This window comes from Chaetodon auriga, chromosome 19 (assembly GCF_051107435.1).
Source record: "Chaetodon auriga isolate fChaAug3 chromosome 19, fChaAug3.hap1, whole genome shotgun sequence".
In the NCBI taxonomy this organism is placed as follows: Eukaryota; Metazoa; Chordata; class Actinopteri; order Chaetodontiformes; family Chaetodontidae; genus Chaetodon; species Chaetodon auriga.
In genome coordinates, this window is record NC_135092.1 from 6,576,037 (window position 1) to 6,592,656 (window position 16,620).

At 41.6% G+C, this 16,620-nt stretch overlaps 1 protein-coding gene across 2 annotated transcripts; it reads left to right on the top strand.

The window, feature by feature from the left end:
• Nucleotides 1–7,262: 7,262 nt before the first annotated feature.
• stom (stomatin) lies at nucleotides 7,263–16,609 on the top strand. Of its 2 annotated transcripts, XM_076757655.1 has the most exons (8): nucleotides 7,283–7,424; nucleotides 8,292–8,324; nucleotides 8,689–8,798; nucleotides 9,137–9,209; nucleotides 11,606–11,688; nucleotides 11,877–12,080; nucleotides 13,794–13,928; nucleotides 14,025–16,603. In XM_076757655.1, exons 1-8 carry the CDS (start codon nucleotides 7,364–7,366, stop codon nucleotides 14,211–14,213), a joined length of 888 nt encoding a protein of 295 aa, XP_076613770.1. In that variant the 5' UTR covers nucleotides 7,283–7,363; the 3' UTR covers nucleotides 14,214–16,603. The 2 variants fall into 2 exon arrangements, with proteins under 2 accessions (XP_076613769.1, XP_076613770.1); XM_076757654.1 differs by lacking the exon at nucleotides 8,292–8,324 and having other exon boundaries at nucleotides 7,263–7,424; nucleotides 14,025–16,609.
• The last annotated feature ends 11 nt before the right edge of the window (nucleotides 16,610–16,620 follow it).

A 16,620-nucleotide genomic window follows, 5' to 3' on the forward strand; every position in this document is an offset into this window, starting at 1 on the left:
GAATGCCAAACGCAGCGAGCGCAGTACCTGCGAACAAACAGGAGCTGCAGACCAAGGCCTGCCTCAGCTATTACATTACCATAATACACGGAAACAACACCTCGCATGCTGTTACTGCAGTAATTTGAAAACAGATTGACAGGATTTACAAGTTCTCAGCTTATCTGCGCTGTGACCCCTGTGACCTCAATCTTCACTGTCAACTTTTGGAGTAAAACCATGTTGCAGGCTTATTTGCAGTTGCTGCAGACTTTTCCGGGATAATCTGGTATTATATATAATAATGGAAATTGATTTTTTTTTTTCATCTTTCATTTGTTTTCTGTGGAACCGAGCGCGCGGCAAAAGAAGAAAGGAAAAAATATATAGTGTGATTTTATAATTGACCCTACTTGCTCCTTCATGCAGAGCTGATAAATCCCTCAGGTTTCTTCTGTGACTGTCAGCCTGTTGGGAGTGAATACACTGTTTATATGGAAGATAGTGGGAACAGAACAACAGCTCTTAGAGGGATTAGGCCGCATTGTGAATTAGTGTAGGCCTGTGTGAGATCTTTCCAAAATTTAATGTTGACGCCTTTGCCTGCTGCTAAAGCTAAACAAGGGTCAGAGATTAAAAAAATGCATTTGATTGATGAAATGTCAAACATCTCTTTGTCTTTTACATTATTCATATTAGAAAACTGTATGAATATTAAGAATCTAGAAAGTGTGGCACATGAAGTCTTTCATAAAGATTTAGAAAAGACAAACGAGTAATAATCTGAATGATCCAGTGTGGTTTTAAAAGTAGGTATAGAAATAATAATTTAAAAAATAACGAGACCCGATTTTTTTTTTTTTTTTACATGTATTTACATCCCTTACATTTCACAGTTATTAGCAAATAATTTAGACTTATTTCTATAAAATGGACCTTGTCTTTTTTTTTGTTAAACAAGCAAAACTTTACATAGAATGACTTTTAATGTTTGCTCATTTTTGTTGTAATCATTTCAGCCTCAGGTGTTTAATTAAAAATGCACAGGCACTTCTTTTTGCACCTATTTTAGTACAGAGCATCATTAGGAATTCTACAAAAAGCAGCAAGTTAATTCTGATGCGTAGTTCTTATCGGGGTGGATGGATGTGAATAAAAATAATAGCCAGTGATTTGCTGTGTCTATTTCACTTGTACTAATCTTCAGATGGGTCAAACCAAGTTGAGGTACTCTCTACAGCCACCTCAGAGACTCACTTCTCACAGACAGAGCTCCTCTGCTGGAGACTGAGGGTGAAATGATTTTGTTTAGAGGGACACACTGCCACCCAGTGTTACAGGCTGAGAGGCAGGAAGAGCTCACTGAAGTTTGTCCATTTCTGACACCAGCCACATCACCTCATCCTCCTCAGCATTAACGATCCCGTCTGATGTTAATGTAGTCCAGGGAAACCCACTGAATACCGAAATAAAAGACTCCTGAATAGAACTTGAGAGGTAGCTCATGAGGTGTATGAGCTGCAGGCCTACAGTTCACATAATGAGCTTACCAGGCATGTCCAAATCTGTCTTGACCTGAGCGAGTGGATCAATATAGCCCTGAGATGCACTAATGCGCAGGATTAGTGTTTGACATGTTGTCTTTTTCCATCCTAGCAGTGAAGGGCGGCATGTTAGAAATGTCAAATTGTGCAAATAGTGACTTTAAAGAAATATTTTAACCGAGACGGTTCTATTTCATGTTTCTCCTCAGCTGAGCTGATGGACCATTAAAATGTGAGAAGGGACAGAGAGAGAAGGAAAGAAAGATATGCCTCTACATGGATAACCTGTTTTTCATGGCTGTGTTTTCTTAATGAATGCATCCTCATTCCTAAGTGACTGAATTGGTCAGTTGCCAGTGGAATGGAAGTCAACATCGACTTTTTGTGCCACATGATATACAAACAGCAGTCTCCGGGGTGAAAGTCCTCTGTGTGTTTATACTACGTCACTTGACTTCCTGCCATACTCCCCTCATGGTCACTACACCCACTAGAGGTCATGGCATCATAACAAAGGTAAACATGGGTTATAATAACCTTCATGCACAGACGACCTACACGACCTCACGTCTCACATTTTCACCATCACTAACAGTCTTTAAGTTGCAGTTGTGATGTCTTTTCCAAAGCAGAAAGAGGCATTAATCTGGTTTGTATTACAAGAAGATTTTAGGGAATTAACATTACAGGCGGCACAGTAAAGTCGTCCGTGACACTTCCTTTCCAATCACTTATGTACTTCATGTATGCTATGTCGCTGAGCAGCAGCTCTCACTCGCTCCTTAGCTCAGGCGGTGTGTGAAGAACAAGTGAGCTAACGTGGCTGTCATGCACACCTGCACATGCACCGTACAGAAACAGGTTTTTGGATTCACTTCTACTTGTGAATCAAGTTAACTCCTTCCTCTTTAAGAATCATTCAAAAGAAGGATTCATTTGTGAATGTAACATCACTGATCAGCACCTCTCTCATGTTTGTATATGAAACATGAGGCTACAGGCAGCAGGTGATTTGTTTAGCTTAGCATGAAGACTGGAGGGCTGAGGCTATTTCATGGTCAGGCCAGTGACTTCCTGTTGTCATCGTGAGGTTGCAAGGCAACCAGCAGAGACTCCGACAGGTAAGTGGCTCTGCAGAGAAATAGTTTCCCTAAAAAACCACAAGTTGTCATTTTTATAGTTTGGATGTTGTGCAAATTAAAAGCGTTAACTGGTGAGCTTTAGAGGTGCTTGTTGGTGGATTTTTCCCACCTTAAGACAGTACCAGGCAAGCTGTTTAACACTGCTTCCAGTCTTTATGCTAAGCTAAGCTAACTGCCTGCTGGTTGTTGCTAGAACGGTACTGATATCGGGAAGGAAGCAAACATGCTAAAGTGTTTCTTTAAATTCTTAACTGGTAACAGTGATGTGGTGGGGGCAGTTTTTCTGAATCATAAAATGATGTTTGACACTTTAAACCATAATATTTATTTCATAAACTCTCCAAATTGAACCTCTCTGCCAAAACTCTGCAATGGTGACCATGAAAAGTGTGTTATCTTTACAGAATAGAACAGGCATTCCCCACAGTTCTGTCCTTGCTCCACTTCTCTTCAGATTACTTATAAATGATTAACCAGAACAATGCCGTGAAGCAATTTTCCAGATGTATGCAGACGATATTGTTGTAAATGTCCCTGATAGGAATAGTTCCTAAGCTTTCACCTCTTTATCGTAGTTCTTATATAACTTTATTTAAACAGGAACAGAGATTAAAAAGTCTCTTTTAGATGTGTGTGGCCAAATCATAGAGACATTAAATCTACAGCAGCATTGTTTGAAGAAAAGCTGTCAATATGCATTTCATCCAAGAGTGTGCCCTCATCACAAGCTACTGGTCAACTTATTGATCAGCTTTTAAGTAAGATTCCCAAATAAAATTTGAGAAACATGTAAGAATTAACAGACATGAAGAGTCATCAGAGATTGCCTGCTGTTTTCCACACTCAAAACCGTTTTATGCTGTATAGGTTATGTAAGTTATTGTTCAACTTCTTGGTCACAAGTATCTTCTCCAGTAATCTAGCGTCTCAAGATCGTAGATTGTTGCGCAATTAAATATTCTTAAGAAATTACTTCATTTAACCATGGGAAACGTTCTCTCATAGAACACTATAATTCACATATTTTTCTGCTTGAAATCAGAGGAAAGAAAGTTTTAAAGTTCAGCTGACTGCTGAGATGGACTCATGTCAGTGAGACATACAGCACACCAAGACAGCTGACATGGGTGAAACAGTGCAGTGTTTGTCAGTCAGTACATCTGACCGTGTGTGAATCGGTCACGACAAACATCACACGCTCACAGACCTCGTCATCACTCAGTTAAATGCACCCTCAGCAGACATCCAGCCTCCCTACCACAATGAAGCCTCGATGCTTTCAGTGCATATGTGTCACAGATGCCTAATGTTTCCTGTGAAGCCTGATTGGCTCAGGTGCAGCCTTCCATCTGTTAGTCGACATTCCTCTGGGTGCATTTTGCCAACCTTTAAATGTGCCTGTCACTGCTTTATTCTGGCATTTTCACACGATTCATCCGACAATTCATGTTTTCAGTGCATCACACACAAAATCTCTTTTCAGCAAATTTTGGAACAGTGTTCATGCCCCTGTTCAATTTAATTTTCACTGCAACATAGCTCAGGTAACTGTGTGCCATTCATAAACTCTCCAACAAGATCGACCAGATATTGATGACATGTGGTGAAATACTGCATCTCACCACTGGATTCTCAGATTCAAGATGACAACGGTTGGCAGTATGGCGAAATAAACAGCTGGAAACAAGGGGACAGTTGTATAAACATATATTTTCTTAGACAGTGAAGTTGCTGTTAAGTCATGTTATCAAACAGAATCCTTTTCACAGCATCATCTGCAGAGGTGATGCATCTGACAGCATGTGTCTATCAGTGTTATTTGATACACAATCAAATAATTGTCCTTAATGGAGGGATAATAGTAGCATGAAACCCAGAACAACTTTCATAGTACTGTTTTTTGGTTCCTCTGGCTCTAATATAAAAACTATACATCTGATTCTGTTCATAAACTTTTTTCCCCTGTGTCATATGCTTGTTCAGTATAGTAACAGCAATGCTTTTTTTTTTTCAGACTGAATAGTTTGGCTTTAATTACACCAAATAAATTCCATTCATTCGTCACCCATCGACCCCAAGTGGTGACTAACCCAATAACTTATCAAACACCTATCTAGTCCACGATTTTTTACAGAAAATAAAGCTTACAGTGACGTCAAATTCCATTTACTCTAATAAAACTATTACAGCAACACATTTATTTGTATTATTATTGTACCCACATTATTCTGCATGTCGACCTGAAGCACTGTAATGACTTGTAATTTAGTATTGATTGCATTACTTTGTACCATGATACATTGAACTGGCTTGTGTAAAGCCCTATCTGTACATTTTCAAAGATCTGAGTGAGCAAGACAGACTGTTTGGCTCTTAATTGATTCTTTTGTTCAGCTCAGTCCCCATCAGTGCGAGGCTGCTGAGCCTCCATTATTGGCCAAGAATGGAAGGAGGGATGGAGAAATGGACAGATAGAGCATGAAGAGAGATAGTTAGTGGTTGGGAGAGATAACGAGGAGGGCAAAGTACCCTGTAGGATTAGCAAAAAGGGTGGATAATGGGGAGCAAGTGTGACCGCAGATACAGTAGCCCATCAAGTGAGAGTGGAAAATGGGGGAAGGATTGGAAATGAGCGAATCATATGCTGTAACTTATCCTCCCAGTTCACCAGAGACCAAAGACACTTTGGTTTAGAGAGGCAGGAGGGCCAAACTCCAGGTAGCCGCAGGGAGATGAGAGAGCATTTTTTCACGCTTGAGAGGGTCTTCGCTGTACCTAACTGGCCACACTGGCCACCAGTTCTATACACTGGCCCCAGCCTGGTGCTTTGTCAATGTGCTGTGACTAATCCAGGAGGGGTCCCACATTTTCTCTCACCCTAATTAAAAGAGGATTAGATGGGATGGAGCTCTAGGCCACTCCAACATAGTCACCATCCCCTTGCTTTCCCAGAATAATCACACTTACTGGAATCGCTTGGATTTGTGGTGCAGGCCACCACCTGAACTCAGCGAATGGGTCGGTCCAAGTTGGTTCCCGAACTAAAGCGGCTTGCACATTTGGATTGGTCCAAAAATAGGCACTGTAGCAATTCACCAACTGTTGTCTGTGCATGGTGTGTACACTTCAAAGCTGCTTTGCTTTCAGTGTTGTATTTCATAAACTGTGATTATGATATTTCATCCTGATGACTTTGTCTCCGTCATTTTTCTCATACGTTGCGTACAGACTGTGGGTGTGTCTGAAGTAGTTTAAATTACAGTGGCCTGTTCACATTTGTGAATGTAGTTCTTAAAATTTGCAACAGTCCAAAAACAATTCATTTTATTTTAAAGCAATAGGAGCAAAACTGATTTTGGGTGCCTGAATCATACTTTACCCCAATTTGTCTGTACATACAAATTCTGTTCCATGGCAACAGTGAATACATCTGATTCTATCTCTTTCAGGTACATTAACAACAACAACAACAACAACAAAAAAAAGAAAAAAGAAAGAAAAGAAATACAAACTGAACCAAAGAAGCACATAATTTGAAGGTTACTTGAATCAACAGTGAATCCTGCAGCAGGGATCTCTATGCACATTAATATAAAGGCGTGACTGCTGTGTATGGGCAACTATTGACCCAGGAGTATGACTTGGAGGCAGCTTGACTGGGACCCGCCTTCTAGGCAGCCACATACAGTTACATACACATCCTCATAGACATTTCTTATATTGCCATTCCAAATGTGCAAAGCTCCTTATTCACTGACCACAATTCAAGTAATTAGCCAAAATGCACCAATTTTGCTATATTTGGCAGCATTTCTAAATCTCCTCAAACTTGCTGGACAGCCTTATACCAGCAGGCATGGCTCTAGACTGCAGATACCTGCGCATCGTCTCAATAAACAACCTCATAGGTGTCAGGCAGCCATAAAAGCTGAACGTGAAACAACAGACTGGACAATATAGAAAATTGGTTTGGGAGGTTATTCGTGGAAGCTGCTTTCAGCTGTCAACTAACCCTACACTGTGGTCTATAAATAACGTGGCTGGTTGAAAGCACAGGCTGGTTTAGATGGCAGGTGCCACACAGAGGCCAGCTATATTCCCTCTGCCCCGCTTGAACTGGATCTCTGATGTCCTGACCTCAACATTGTGTTCATGCCTTCAAAACTGCACCAACCACATATGGGAGAATAATTCAAGCTGCTATTTTTTTTTTTCAAGGTATCACAGGCCTGATGCTTCTGGCAAAGGTGCCATCATCTTCTCCACTGAATGGAACGGGGTTATTATATATATATATGAGAAAGTCTGAAGACACGTGCTATTTCCCCCCAAAGCTTTCAAACACATGGCTGCCTGAAATTGTTGTTTGTTTGTTTGTTTGTGTTTTTTTTTTTTTTTCCAGAAATGTACAATCTAGGAAAAAAATAAGGTCGCCAGGATGAGTTTCAAACTGCATTTGAAAAACAAAATGTTGGGTTTTCATGACGTTGCTCCTTCTGTACTAAAGACAAATGATTTTTGTGTACTGTTTTGGGGGCTGCCCACTTTCTATGCCAGGAAACTGGACTCCCTGCTGCGTCACAACGCCTGCAAGGCAAGAGTTTGGGTGAAGCGGACCCGGTCGTATTAGTGCTACACGGACGGCACAGCGCGGTAGTAGCTTGCAGTCACCGTCAAACATACATTTCGGCGCAAAGTATGGATATTCACAACGAAGAAGTTGCAATGAAAGAGGCCAAAAGACGAGAACGCCAAGCGGGTAATAGTTTCTCACTTTCTAAGTGTGGTATGTCGGGCCGCTTGGCCTCAGAGGACAACATAAGTATCGCACATCGTAAATGACCACCGCTAATGCGTTAATGCCAAGTTATTTTACTTCTCCATTAACTGCACATGCCTTACAGTTGTACGTTTAACGTTACCTGGTGCGAAACGTCGCGTTAACTGACGGTTAACGTTAGCTCGTGATTGTTAGCTAACACTGACCCTACCTACGGCTATCGATAATTAGCATGCCCCACTCAGAAGCTAGTCATTTTAGCATTAAGCCTTCGATAACGCAGCTGAAGTTAGTTGGGGGTAGTGGGTAAAGTTGTTATTGGCAATGCAACACTGCATGCGTTTAAGATTAACTTGACGATTGACTCTCGACGGTAATGGTCGTGTAGCGTTAGCCGTGAGCTTTCTTTGAGGTTAGGCTAGGCTGGTTGATAAATCTGATGTTAATTTCTGAGGGACTTTCGGCTCATGCTGCCATTATGTATGGGTAGTAGATTTGGTTAATTTCATACATTGACATCCTGAAATAACAGTTCAGATTGTTTCCCGTGTTTAGGAACTGATATTTTGCTAATCTAGCTAGTTGCCTTAATTCAACAGGATTTACCCTGACGGGGTGGGGTCAGTTTGTGAAGCCCTGCGGGAATCAGTATTGATTTTGTCAGCAGGGATGAAGCTAAAGGCGTGTCAGGGACAATCCAGGCCAGTTATGGCATGATGGCAACTTTTTAATTTACAGTTAGTTAATTAACAGAGTATTTCCACTCTGAACGTTCAACTATGCCTAACTACTGTAACATGATGGCGAGTCGTTCAATGGCGTTTTGACTTCTAACTCTGTCTGTAGGTTCAAGCAGGCATGATATACATGATAACGAAGGTACGGATCTCATTCCCTGAATAATTGCATGTGTTGTGGCATTCTGGCTGAAGTACGTGTTGCTGACAGAGCGGATGATGTGGCCAGTGTTTGGGTTAACAGATGCCTCAGAGCGGTGGGTGGGTGTGTGAGTTGAGGTGACAATAACCAGACAAATCATACACGTTTACAGAAGGTGAGTGTTCAGAGATGGATGAAAGCTGGGTCACAAATGTGGGTTTTAAGCAATATAGTGAGAGTTGTATTTGAAAGAATTTGCTTTTTGAACAGCTGTCTGCAGATTATGTGTATATTAATATTTTGCCACAGATGTTTGGAATCAGTTGAATTCATTTCAGTGTGTGTTGGTCTTCTTTTTCCTCAGCTTTGGAGAATGCAGATACTGACATTGGCCTCTGTGGCTGGCTGTTGGTTGGGCTTTCCCTTTTGCTCATGCTGGCTACTCTGCCCCTCTCCATATGGATGTGCATCAAGGTCAGCTACTGGTGAAATCCACTGTTTGTTTTCCATGTTAAATGAAAGAGGAGGGCCTACTCTGTTCAATCTGTGTTTGAAGAATTCTCGGGTTTCTACTGCAGGCTCCTCCCTGCTCTTATGAGTATTTATTCAACAGCCTTTAGAAGCTGGTGAACCATTGTTTTGCCTATACTTAATTAAAGGGCGTCCTCAGTGAGCAGGTAAATTGCTCAGTGCCTTTTCAAAGTTAGTTTACGCAAGTATATCTCAGTATCCAGTTCCATCTGCAGAGTGTCAAATCAGAGAAAGAAAGGACCGGCATACAGGCCATTTATGTGGTTTGTCTCTGTACACAGATTGTGAAGGAGTATGAGCGAGCCATTATCTTTCGCCTGGGGCGCATTGTGCGAGGAGGAGCCAGAGGACCAGGTCAGAATGTTTTTTCATACACTGTCATGTATTTTTTACTCCGTCCACATCCTCAGTTCTTTTATTAAAATGTACTTCAAACAGGGCCGGTACATTAACTTTTTTTGCACATAGCACTGGTGCTACAGAGGTTCAAAATTTCATAGCACAGGCTACAAAAATGTAGCACGAGTATAAAATGTCTGTTACCGCAACCGCAAGTAGTGCAGTTCACCACTTAAAAAGCATGTGACTGACAAGGGGCATTAACGTTATAAGGTATATAAGGTGCTCTTGTTAGTGATTTATACAAACAAAAATGGCAAGTGGTGTAACAACTGTAAAGTAGAATCCAAAAGATTTGTTTGTTCTTCAACTGAATGCAACAGATTCAAGCCACTGGCCACAACAAGGGGCCAGACATCACTTCATAAAAGGACTCATTAGTTAAGGGATGTCACCTGGAACATCTCTGCACCAGCAACAGAAAAAGAGCAGCTGTTTCTTAATAAATTCAATTGAATTTGATGTACTGCATCGTCTAACTTTGTTTGTTGTAACAATTTTATTCAGTCATCATTTATTTTGTTCTTCTTATTATTATTATACGATGTTCTTAAACTATTATATTGTAGAACTGTTAATGTTGCTATCTACATAAGATGAAGTATTTTGGTATGAAAACCCAGCATTTTAAATTTAACAGTGTCCTGTATCCTGTAGCATGAATACATGTCTGGTTATGATGATTTTAGTTGTGGATGGACCTCTTGCTTTGACAGACAGTATATGCATTGGGAGACAGTACTTCCCTGCGCCGGTATGGCACCTGGGTTGTAGGAATTGGTGTAGGATGTATAGACTCTGTACATGCAGCAACATGACTGAGGGTGACGTGGATGTCTGTACCAAATTTTGTGCCAATCCACTGACTGAAAACTTTAACCAGATGCACTAGGGGGAAGAAATAAAAATCACCCTAGTCATTCGGATTGATCCTCCAGATTCTATGAATTTTTAAAAAATCTGAACAGGAGGAAAATAGAAAAAACCAAGGGGAGGGTCACACATGGAGGGAGACCTTATTGTACTTTCCCACCCATCCCCTTCCTGTCAGCGGGCAGGATGACAAAAGGGAAATCAGTCCTCCAAATATGAAATATGTTGGCCTAACCTCAAAGTTCAACCAAGTGGAATTCTACCACGAGACGAGCGCGAACATGCACAAGCGTGCTGTGGCCCCATTTTTTTGTGGGCTCCCAGTCCACAGAGCCATATGTCTGGGAATGCTACCACGTATGTGTCTGCTCGCTGTCTGAATGCCTTAATCAGTCTACTCTCAGTGATGTGACTGCTGTTTTGAAAGGCAGCGTATTTGTTTAAGTAAAAAATACAGACTCCCGTGAGGAATAATTTGCATACATCTCATAACTCACTGTCTCTTTATCTTTGATTTCTTGTTTTATGGGATCTGAAAACCAGGCAGTGTCCTCTCAAAATGCTGAAATGTGACTCCTCTGTGTGCCAGGGGACTCTGTTTATGACAGTGTGGGGTAATAATAGCTCTCCGCCAGCAAACTTCACATTCATGAGGAGCTGGAGGAGCCAATGCCAAAGTTGAATTGAGCATTTGGTTTCCCATAATACCCCTTACCCTCACGCTCAGAATCTTGCTCCCTCTCCATCTACAACAGCTGTCAGAAAATAGTGATTAGAGCTTTTTCCCCCTGTATATTTAGTTTGCAACAGGCTCATGGGGATACTTTATCCTAAAATGAAAAGGGCGTGTTTGTGGAACATTCAGCATCTGTATACGATTCCCTTCTGCTACAAGCAGAGATGTTTATTCATGAACAAAGCTTTTTGCAGGATACTCATCGGTGGAATTTTCCTCTGCTTCACGAGATGGTTTACAGGCTATTTGTGAGCGCAACTGAGGCCTCTTTACTTGCCTGACAGGGACTTTAATTGTCAAGAATGCTGGGAATGCCATGATTGAAAAGCATGTCGTCTTCGTTTTCCCTCCTGAACAGATGGTTGTGATCTTACCATTTAAATACACAATATCCTGACAGGAAATGCAGCCCAGTAGTCTCTAACTGGTGTGGCATTAATGTTTGCTAAATGATTGCACACCTAGCACATGTCTGTTTCACGCAGGCACATGCCTAGTATTGTTTAATGCACTAATTCAGTCATTGTGACTTGAGACAGGCTTATGAAAGCTGCAAATATCCGCAGCTTTGCCTCTCTGTCAGCACAGCTGCAGTCTTATAAAGAGAGCTTGACTTGGCCTCCTGCCCGAATTTCATTCATCCCGGTGTTTTCAAACATTTGCGAAGAAGCTTCCTCATTATTGTGTTTACAGCAGCTTTAGTCTTTGTTAAAACTATTTGCGTTCTTGTGATTCCACACAGGGCTGTTCTTCATCTTGCCGTGCACTGACAGCTTTATTAACGTGGACATGCGCACCATCACCTTCGACATCCCACCGCAAGAGGTACGACACGCACACTTCCAACTACATCAAACAATTATTTACATTCACAAAAATTCAGAGGACACAACAGCAATTGTTTAGATTCTTGGTACAGTCCACCAGCAATGCGCTCCGTGGCAAATAAAACAATATAACATGACATCACTTAACAGTTTCTACCTTTTCTTTCCTAACTGTCCTGTTCTCAGGTTTTGACCAAAGACTCTGTGACAGTGAGTGTTGATGGCGTGGTGTACTACAGGGTCCAGAATGCCACTCTGGCTGTCGCTAACATCACCAATGCCGATGCTGCTACTCGGCTGTTGGCCCAGACCACCCTGAGGAACGTCCTTGGTACCAAGAACCTGGCGGAGATCCTGTCTGACCGTGAAGAAATTGCACACAGTATGCAGGTAGAGTACAGTAGCTACAGCACTGCTAGTGAGCAAAGCCAGGCTGATTGATTAAGTATCTGAGACAGAGTGTGTGGAAGTATTTTGAGTTCTACACCATTGCCGGCAAAATTATCAACAAAGGTAAGGCTGTTCCCGGACGTTGTATAAAACAGCTGCCCTACTCTAAAACAACAGCTGACCAGAGGAGTCACATACTGCATTAGCTCACCACCTAATTGAGACAGCAGAGGCACCAGAAAGGAGTAAAGCAGACACGACTGTGTAAGACACTCTCTGACCACTGATGGACCTTGTTTTCAGCTTCTGCTGCAACCAAAGGGGCCAAAATTCAGTGATGTAGCTTACACATAGCTTCATCTTTTAAATCTTTTTTTTCCATTTTTGTGTCTATTTTAGACTGTCTGTGAGACAAAATGATCTGCCTTGCCAAAACTGTGTCTCTTATGTAACATTTGCATGATGCTGTGATGCCAATTCTTGTACTGAGTCATCTTGACATTCCTTCACTGAGCTGAGGTTTCTGTGATTGTTAGGAAGGAAAAGGTTGAAAATATGCTGAATCTGAAAGGCTGGACCCCTGAACTAATGCACAACTGGGGAAAACCTATGATGTTGTCGGTAAAAAATAAATATAGGCAATAACATGAGGCTCCAGTAGCACAGACTGACTCGTAGAGAAAACAGAATGGAGGATTACAGTGCCACCTTGCTGAGAGCCAGGTTTGCCTGAACTCTTGAGTTAAACTAACAGCCTGCAGTTAAATATGTGCATCAGCTGTAAACTAAGAAAACCTTAGGTAATCCTGTGTTCCATGTAGAGCACAGCTGTTAGTTTGCCTTTGAGTTCAATTATTTATTTGTTCATTAAACTTTTACTTCCAGTTTATCAGAGCTTCTGTAATTGATTAAGTATTTATTCCTTATGCTCACACAGTGAGAAGGCTTGTCAGCGATCAGTTGGTAGTTCATTAATGTCAAATGCACTGTATGTGCTCACTGTTACTATATGCACATTTTTTCCACACTGATCTGGATTAGGTTAGAGGCACTGTTTATGTGTCAAATGGCACCAGCATTAACAGTTCATTTTCAGCTTCACCGTCCCTGACAGACAATAGGAAAATGCCTGTGTGTTGTACTGCAGCTTTGCAAATGCCAAATTGTGGATTGCAGCACAGAGCATAGCCTCGGATGTTAGTTTTTACAGTAGAAGGCTTTGTTGGATTTGATTAAATAAAACAAGAACAGAGCTCCTTTCTCCGACACTGCCACTAAGCACAGAGTCAAGTCTGTTTTCAGGGCTACAAGGCTGCATGCATAAAAGTTCAAGTAAGCCGTGTAATCTGTTTCTTGCTCGTCAGTCAGTGCTCGTTATCCACAACATGATAATTGGAGGTGTAACAATGCCTGCAGTACTACAGTGCTGGTACTGGTTGCAGTATATGAAGGACTGTGCTCTAAATGTAATTTCTTCCCTCAAGGAGGGTATCATGCAGCCAGGTGGAGCTCCATCTGCTGGACGATTTTGAAAAATGGTTTTTAAATATGAGGAAGCTGCGGGCTGGTCTTGGTCTTTGAGAACAGGAACTTCTTGGAGTTAACTTTTCCCTCAATTGGAAAAATGTAAAAATCTTACTGAGAAAATCTTTGCGAACAAATAGATCATTCATTGACATGCTGCCTGTTTCTGTCAAACGCTGACAAAAACAGTCCAGTCTGGACGATGCTACGGATGACTGGGGCATCAAGGTGGAGCGGGTGGAGATCAAAGACGTCAAGTTGCCCCTTCAGCTCCAGAGAGCCATGGCTGCCGAGGCTGAGGCCGCCCGCGAGGCCAGAGCCAAGGTAAGGTCCCTCTGCCTCCCCCGCCACGCTGCTTAAAGCCGGAGATCGTCTTGTCTCGTTCATTCACGTCTCTGTCCTCCTGTTTGCTTCCTCAAGGTGATCGCAGCGGAGGGAGAGATGAACGCATCTCGGGCGCTGAAGGAGGCCTCCCTGGTGATTGCCGAGTCTCCGTCAGCCCTGCAGCTGCGTTACCTGCAGACCCTCAACACCATCGCCGCCGAGAAGAACTCCACCATCATTTTCCCGCTGCCGCTGGAGATGATGCAGGGGTTCATGAAACACTGAGGGGGAGTCTCCAAACACTTTTCTTTCTTTCTTTCTTTTTTTTTTGCTTTTAGATTAATTTTTTAGATTCTTAGATTATAAAACAGCTTAAGCTGATGAGCAGAAAATCCAAGTATGAATTCTAGCTTGCATCGTGGTTTAGTTGCTCAGATCAGTTTCCATTCTTGTGTAGCAATCTTTTGGGAAGAACAGCCAATCAAAGAGCTTTCTATCAAAGCAGCCGTAGAGCCAACAGTGCCAGACACACTGCAGAGGGTACAGCAGTAAGCCCGGTGTGTCTGCCCAGGGACTGACCACCGCCTGCCTTTATTTGGTAGTGTGTGTGAGATTTCCCTGCAAACAGCAGACGTTTAGCTTTTATCCTGCACTTTAATTTTTTCTCCTGTTTGTATGTTACAAATGTAGGTAACGTTCCCTGAAAGTCAAGGTAGAAGCAGGAAGCCCAAACCGTCTCATCACCATTTTACAGACATTTTAAAGGGAAGTGCCTGCTGGACATGTGGCCTTACACACACACACACACACTCACACTCACACTCACACACACACACGCACACACTCTTATCTATCCAATATCTGTGTCACTGATGCTGTGGTACTACTGCGACCACTGCCAGCATCATAGTGCTCTGATCATTTTATACCTAAAAGTATTGCAATGTAAGAACTCTAATTTCTTTTTTCACTGTCCCCAAAACGAAATCTTTTCAATGCTAGCGATGCCATTGCATGTTTTCACTGAATTTAATGTAAAACCCATTCAAGCTTCATGACTAAACAAACATTTTAACCTTGAAGGTTCAAACACGTAGCAGTGCGTACAGTATATGCTACTACTGTACTTAACCTGCTCCACTCTCACTCTAACTGAGTGAAGGAAAGAACCGGTGGTAACATGGTGCATAAACAGACAGAGATGTTTCCACTTTCACAGGAATGAGATAATAATAATAATAATAATAATAATAAACTTTATTTATATAGCACTTTTCATCCATATAAAATGCATCCCAAAGTGCTTCACAGAATAAAAGAATACAAAAACAGAAAGAATAAAAGCATATTATGACAGACAGATCAGTCCACGCAGAAGCTGCAATGGCATAATCAGTATCACACCACTAACTAGCTCGAGAGGTGGGCAGCCATCTTAAAATAGCCTTCAGTGAGTAGGGACCAGCCAGAGTGGCCTCCAGATGATAGTAATTCAGAAACACACACACACACACACACACACACACCTACCTTATCTCTGGTTGTCAATGCTTCTGTCTCAGGTCACAAGTGAAGACTGTGAGATTGACAGTCAGGCTGACCAGCTGGATGTTACTTGTATTTACAGTACACTTTCTATCAGATACACACATGTATATGCTACTTACAGGGGTGAGCAAAACAATGGGAACATCTCAGATTACCATAGAGTTGAGTCCATCTGACACAAAGTATTATCGGCTACACAGGTGCTACTGTGTATATTATAGGGCTGCCAGTTCCTGTTACTTTGTCCACCCCCTTCTGTCTTCACTGCTTAGGACAAGCGGGGACTGTTAGAAAGAAACTTATCACAAACGTTTCTGCCAAAAGCCTTAACTCACTGCCATCAGTTCAGTCCACTGCCTGATACCACATGTCTATGCACTTCCATATGAAAAGAACAAGGATTTATTTTAGACATTATTTTATCACATATGCTCTGTGTGCTCTCAGCCAGTAAGCCAAGTAGTTCAACATCTTTCTATGTAAAACTGTCCTCATTAGATTTGTCCTTCTTTTCACATATGCAGGACCGGAGTGCTGGTGAACGGATGTTACAGTGTTCAGTTTATGTGTGACTTTGTAGTGTTACTATATATGTATACATTTACCATATATATCTATATGTACTTCAGTGTAATCAGTCCTGTGTAGTTTATTTTTACTGTGGGTGGAGGGGGTGGTCAGTGTTAAAAGTTTTTTTTTTTTTTTTTTCATGTCTTGAATACAAAGGCTGTTATGTGATGTTACTACAGTAAGTCCTGTGTAATGATGCTGTCAGTCCATGTTGAGTTTAAGCTGAGTTTGAGCTCCGTTACAGAGGGTTTGTTACCAGACAAAGAGACGCAGTCAAGCAGCTTGTTTGCGGCCGTCTGTGTGAAGGTGCTTCTTCGGGCTGGCTTCTCTCATCGTTCAGCTTGGCAAAGACAAACCCGTCTCATTACATTGACATCGCGCTCAAGTTTCTATGTTGTGATAAAATGTACACTCAACAATATTATTTTTTTAAAGTGTTATTCAGAATTTATTGTCAGTTTTTGCAGCTTGCTAAGGTTTTGGTACATTTTGCTAATGTTTGATATGGTTTTATCTTGACATAATGCATATATGAGACTTCAAATTAAAATCCTATCAAAAAGTATTTTTGTTG

What these genes read in the sequence shown, in the direction of transcription:
- stom (XM_076757655.1), top strand. Translation starts at nt 7,364, where the DNA reads ATGGATATTCACAACGAAGAAGTTGCAATGAAAGAGGCCAAAAGACGA. An exon ending in AAATTGCACACAGTATGCAG is followed by an intron (nt 12,081 to 13,793) that starts GTAGAGTACAGT and finishes TGACAAAAACAG; the next exon opens with TCCAGTCTGGACGATGCTAC. An exon ending in CCCGCGAGGCCAGAGCCAAG is followed by an intron (nt 13,929 to 14,024) that starts GTAAGGTCCCTC and finishes TGCTTCCTCAAG; the next exon opens with GTGATCGCAGCGGAGGGAGA.